This window comes from Octopus bimaculoides, chromosome 27, assembly GCF_001194135.2.
Source record: "Octopus bimaculoides isolate UCB-OBI-ISO-001 chromosome 27, ASM119413v2, whole genome shotgun sequence".
Taxonomy (NCBI): domain Eukaryota; kingdom Metazoa; phylum Mollusca; class Cephalopoda; order Octopoda; family Octopodidae; genus Octopus; species Octopus bimaculoides.
In genome coordinates, this window is record NC_069007.1 from 16,801,158 (window position 1) to 16,807,549 (window position 6,392).

The 6,392-nt window shown below is 37.4% G+C and overlaps 1 protein-coding gene across 3 annotated transcripts in view; it reads right to left on the reverse strand.

The window, feature by feature from the left end:
• Positions 1–824: 824 nt before the first annotated feature.
• The window catches only part of LOC106877215 (acid phosphatase type 7), a 26,553-nt gene continuing 20,985 nt past the window's right edge, over positions 825–6,392 (reverse strand). For all 3 annotated transcript variants that reach the window (XM_014926071.2, XM_014926068.2, XM_014926069.2), the window contains exons 8-12: positions 5,773–5,886; positions 4,054–4,182; positions 2,654–2,725; positions 1,656–1,793; positions 825–1,180 (exon numbers count right to left, since the gene is read on the reverse strand). In XM_014926071.2, the coding sequence (XP_014781557.1) occupies positions 1,004–1,180; positions 1,656–1,793; positions 2,654–2,725; positions 4,054–4,182; positions 5,773–5,886 (630 nt within the window). In that variant the 3' untranslated portion in view covers positions 825–1,003. The remainder of the gene's footprint in view (positions 1,181–1,655; positions 1,794–2,653; positions 2,726–4,053; positions 4,183–5,772; positions 5,887–6,392) is intronic.

Genomic DNA, 6,392 nt, shown 5'->3' on the forward strand with positions numbered 1-6,392 from the left:
ATTGTTGGTTGGTACCAGTTTCTTGGGGAAATGAATTTAAGGCAGAAAGGAGAGAATGGTGGAATTATCAAAGGAGATGGCACTACTGTGGAGAGATAAACTGAATTTTCCAATAATTTCCAAGCAAGCAATATGGTCCAAGCTCAAAAATGTGCTTCATTTGTATGATAAATGTGCCAAGAAAGGAAAATTTGAATCATTAGAGCTGTTCGATATCACCAATGTCCATGGTGAATGGCTCAATGCTGATGACAAAAGACTGTACTCCATCCAAATCCAAAGCAAGGGCAAAGTGGGCTATTTGAAGGCAAAGTGGGCTATTTGACAGGCAAAGTGGGCTATTTGACAGGCAAAGTGGGCTATTTGATAGGCAAAGCTGCAAGCAAGCACACTATCCATTCTTCCAAGAGAAGAAGATGCTCTGATGCTGAAGTCTTCAGTTCTTTATCAAACCCAACAGCCCTGGATACTGACACCCAATAAATTGCGGTTCTTTCAAATCCTTTTGAACAAACAGTCTTTGCAACTGAATGACAACGCCATTTCTTTTCCCAGTGTTCACACTCATCTCAGTAACAATCATCTTTACACAGTTCCATAAATAGCATTCATCTAAAACAACTGTTATTCCTTTCACAAGGGGGAGGAGGAGGAGAAGAGAAACAAGAAAGAAAGAAAAGAAAAAAGGGAGGAGAAGAAAAAAAAAAGCAAAAAGAAACAAGAGGATTAAGGGAATGACGATGATAATGATGATGAACAGGAAGAAAGGGCAGAGGGGGAGGAGAAGAAATATTCAAAGAAAATAAGCAGAAAATGGTCAGAAGTGGAAGACAAACTCTCAGTTTATTTTTCGCTGTTGTATTTTTCTTTCTTTTGTAATTTTGTAGTATAAAATTTTGGTAATCACCATAAAAAACATAATAATAAAAAAATTTATAGTGTAAAAGACCGGAATAATAACTTTTAAAATAGAATTTTATATCAGTTTATCAAACTAATTTTATTATCTTTCAATTGTTCGAAATGACATCTTTTTCTGATTTGCGAAGATGCTTTTCCTGTTGACCGATTCCATGCGCTTCAGAGCCTCTTCATTCTTTGCATTGTACCTTAACGTTTTGTCTTTGTAAGGACCATGTGTGTCTTTAATCAACCACATTTTGTCAATCACTTCACCATCCTGAAAGATTAAATAAAATAACAGTGGTTAATAATAATAATAATAACAATAATAATAATAATAATAATAATAATAATAATAATAATAGTCCTTTCTGCTATAGGCACAAGGCCTGAAGTTTTGGGGGAGGGGACTAATCGATTACATTTACTTTAAGTGGTAAAAGCAAGTTGCACCTGTAATTCGAAGGGCCAGCCTTGTCACATTCTCTGTCACACAGAATCTCCCTGAGAACTACATTAAGGGTATGCACGACTGTGGAGTACTCAGCCACTTGCAAGTTAATTTCACAAGCAAGCTGTTCTGTTGATCAGATCCCTTGTCATCATAACCACTGGAATGCCAGTGCTATAGCCACCACCACACACAACAATATATCTCTTGTCACACAACCACAGCTACTACTACATGAACACCACACCATTCCTGGCACCATGACCATGGAAAAAAAAAAAGAACACAAAGGGAAACTTACCTTATCATCTGATACTTGTTCCGTATAGAGGTGACTGGAGTTGTAGATCTTCATTCTCGTATAGCCATAGTCTAAGCTGCGAAACACAGACCAAGGGGCAGTTTTGTTTGCGAACGGATCATGCTTCTCTGAACAGCCCTGCAGTCAAATAAGAAATAATGAAGTACAATATGGGAAATACAAGGTCGAATGACAAAAGATAATTTCGTCTGTTTTTACTGTTCTGAGATCAAATTCCACCATGTTTGACTTTGCCTTTCATCCTTTCAGGGTCGATAAATTGAATACCAGTTGCATACCAGTCGATAAATTGAATACCAGTTGCATACCAGTTGCATACCAGTATGATGTAATCGACTGCCTCCCCCCCTCCCTCCAAATTTCAGGCTTTGTGCCTAGAGTAGAAAAGAGTATTTGAATTCAGAACATAAAGGTGGAAGAAATGGTGCTAAGGATTCTGGCAGGTGTACTCATGTTTCTGCTAGCTCACTGCCTTAAAAAGCAAAGTTGACTGCAGCAGAATTTGAACTCAGAGCCTAAAGCCAGGAGAAATATCACAAAGTAGTTTGTCTGTGTGCTAATGATTCTGTCAACATGTCCCCTATGGCATCAACAACACCACCATTTGGGGAACTGCTGCTACTACACAATCACCGGATTAAAACGGAGTCTCTGCCCATCCAGCAATTCAAAATGGCAGGACCTATGTAAACATACATTTCTTTGACTGTATTTTACTGAAGATGGGCATTTACGCCTGAAATATAAAGGATTTTAAAAAACTTTCTGTATTGTTAGAATCTTTCCTTATTTCTCATTTCATCTATTATTCTACACAACTGAGTATATATATATATATATAGCAGGAGGTCAGAAAAAGATATAGACCTTGTCCTTTTTCCTTACATATATACACTTTCCATGTCACTTTCTTACACATACCCCACCCGCTCTTGCTCTCTTTCACCTTATACAAAAAATGGCAATGGCTATCTTACTGCAGATCCTGTGGTAATATGGACTGGAGCTTCTGGATTGTCATATGGGTTTATGGAACTTGTGTTGTAGATCTGAAAATAATCACACAAAAATGGAATTATAATACATACATGTATACATATATAAATATATATTAGTTTTGGTGAAGCATTGCGTGATGTTACATTAAAGAGACTTGTTGTGTAAGGCCAGAAGAATGCAAGAAGATATAAAGTAAACTACAAAAAACAAACAGAAAAGAAAAAAAAAACAAAAGCAAAGTTGTAGTTTTATCTTATAGTTCTATATTTTGGGTCTATGATCCCTTCTTCAGGACATGTGGAAAAGCGAAGGACGGAAAAGCTTGTTCAGATGTGTGGGGGAGGAAGGTGACATGTGCAGACTCATGCTGCTATAGTAACCAGCCTACTTCATGTAGTTCTTTTCTGTTATCTATGGCTGATCACTGTTGATAAGGAGGGCCTCCATGATGCTGAGTTTGCTCCTGTTGCACTCAGTGGCTCTAATGGATACCTTGACTGGTGCCTTTCACAACTACACCCCATACAGAAATCCATGGGATTACAATTGGGAGAATTAGAGGCTGGTAAAGTTGTAGAAATTCTTCAACAACCACTTCTGACTCTGGCCTTCTTAGTAGCAACCCTCTCCATCCAGGGTTTGACTACTGTCTCCAGCAGCTTCACAGAGCCATCTGAACTGAGCCTAAGGCCCTGTCCATCAGTTGTTGGATGAATTCAGACACAGTCAGGATGCCTGCTGTATCCCTTCTTGTTGGCTACAGTTGCGTAGTCTCTGTTGCAGCTGTCCATGTCACATCATCCACCTTTTACAGTGTTCATAGAGCATTGAGCAGCAGTCATGATGCTGGTATTTTGATACCCAACGATAAAATCATCATGATACAGGTAACTCTTCCTATACTCAGATCGCTTCAAGTCCGCCATGTCAACTAACTTTTTCTCAACCACAATTTTAATCTTTAGCTCTTCGCTGCTGTTGACTGTTCACCGATGCATCAAGCTGTTTCTGAAAAAGAAGACTTAACCCATTACCTACCAGTGATCTCATATGAGATTACTTAAAAATTACAAATTTCGTAATTATCTGTCAATATTTACACATATCTAACCTTTTCGCTATATCTACTAAGTATATTTCTCTGATATTCAAAGGAGGTTTGCTAATTTTTCACCTAATATCTCTCTTATTTCTATCTAAAATGTTATTTTGAAATGTTATTTTGATCAATCCAGCGTGTTTCTAAGGCTGTTTTATGCTAGAAATCAAAGTTTCATAAAAAAAAATTCCAGTTAATAGAATTATGGGAGGTAATGGGTTAAAAATCACCAAATTTGACCAAAACACCCAGTAGATTATAATAATAAATGTTACTCACATGTCGATCATAAATCGGTAACAGACGTTCATAAGAGTGCTCATGGGCCCAAATTTCAAGATCAACACCATATTTATAAAATAGGTCCTCGAGGCCATATGCATGGATTATTGGTACACCCTTTCGAACCTCGACAAAAAAATGTTTACATCTTATTATATTATACTAAATTATGTTATGTTCTGCTATATTACATTACATTGTGTTATATTATATCATATATTATATTATGTTATATATCATACATTATGATACATCATATATTATGTTATATATCATACAAGTACCATGATGAAAATGATGATGTTGTTGGTGACAGTGATGGTAATGATCATGATGATAATGATGATGGTGATGGTGGTAGTGGTTGTGATGATGATGATGATGATGGTGGTGGTGGTGGTGACGATGGTGGTAGAGGTAGAAGAGGCAGTGGTGGTGGTGATGATAACAGAGATGACAAATAAATGGCGATGATGATGATGATGATGATGATGATGACCACAAATAATGATGACGATAACTATGAGGGTGATGGTGATGATGATGATGATGACAATAACAGTGATGACAATGATGATGATGATGATGATGACAGCAATGACAATGATGATGATAATGATGACAACAATGATGATAATGATGACGACTATGGTGATGATGATGACGACTATGGTGATGATGATGGTCTGATGATGATGATAGTGATGGCGATGACAAGGATGATGATGACGAGGATGATGGTGATGTTGGTGATAATGATGACCATGATGGTTATGCCAAAGGTAACAATGATGATGATGATGATGATGATAATGATGATGATGATGATGGTGGTGGTGGTGGTGGTGGTATGAATGAAGAGGATAAAGAAAATGGTGACAAAAGATGATGATAACAAAGCTGATAATGATGATGATGATGACAACGATCAATGACTATGATGGTTACACCGAAGGTGATGATGATGATTTGATAGAGGCAGGCGTGGCTGTGTGGCAAGACGTTTGTTTCCCAACCACATGGTTCTAGGTTCAGTCCAGCTGTGTGGCACCGTGAGAAAGTGTCTTCTACTATAGCCTCAGGTCAACCAAAGACTTGTGAGTGGATTTGGTAGACAGAAACTGAAAGAAGTCAGTAGGGTGGTAAGCTGGCAGAAACGTTAGCGGTATTTCGTCTGTCTTGATGTTCTGAGTTCAAATTCCTCCGAGGTCGACTTTGCCTTTCATCCTTTCGGGGTCGATTAAATAAGTACCAGTTATGCACTGGGGGGGTCGATATAATCGACTTAATCCGTTTGTCTGTCCTTGTTTGTCCCCTCTGTGTTTAGCCCCTAGTGGGCAGTAAAGAAATAAGAAATTGAAAGAAGTCCATCGTATATTATATGTGTGTGTTTGTGTGTGTGTGTCTGTGTATCTTTGTGTGTGTGTATTTGTCCCCCACCACTGCCTGACAACTGGGGTTAGTGTGTTTACTTATCACAATCTGTCCCTTTTGCCATAACTTAGTGGTTCGGAAAAAGAGACTGATAGAATAAGTATCTTGCGAAAAACAACACAAGTACTGTTTTTGACCCATTCTACTAAAAATTCTTCGAGGTGGTGCCCCAGCATGGCCGCGGTGTAAGGAATAAAACAAGGATAAATGATGATGATTGATGACGATTATGATGATGTTATTTACTGACTGGAAAAGAAGAAGAATGTCCAAGAAACTCACCAGACTCTCAGACTTTGTGCAGTCATCCTTGTCATTATTGGAGCAATACATTGGTCTATGGGCCATCGTTATAATCCAGGGGCGTTTGGCACGGTTGGCTGGTTCATTAGCTTTCTACAATACAGACAAGAAACATAACGTATATAAATTCAAATTACGACAAACGTAAATAAACAAACGAAGTTTGCTTTTAGAAGCGTTGAGATGTCTTAGAAAGTTAAAGAAGTGATTTTAAATTCTCAATCGCAGAATAATGCTAATAATATAGCCTGAACAGAATAAACTACCCCTATTTTGCAGAGAAAAGTGTAGGTGGCTAGCTGTGGACTCGAACTCACATCCCCGTGATTACGCGTCACGATGCTTTGACCAATTAAGCTAAACTACCCACTACAAATTCCTCTGCAAATATATATATATACATATATATACTTGCCAATGAAAAATGCAGACGCATACTAACAATATTCTTAATTAAACCTGGAAAAGTAGAGGATAAGAAAAAACTCATTAAAATTAGAGCTTAAAATATTGCTGCTAAAATTAAAATTAAAAAGTACCTCTTAAGTACTTTTTTTTATTTTAATTTTATTTCTTGTACTAAATGAATTAATAAAAAA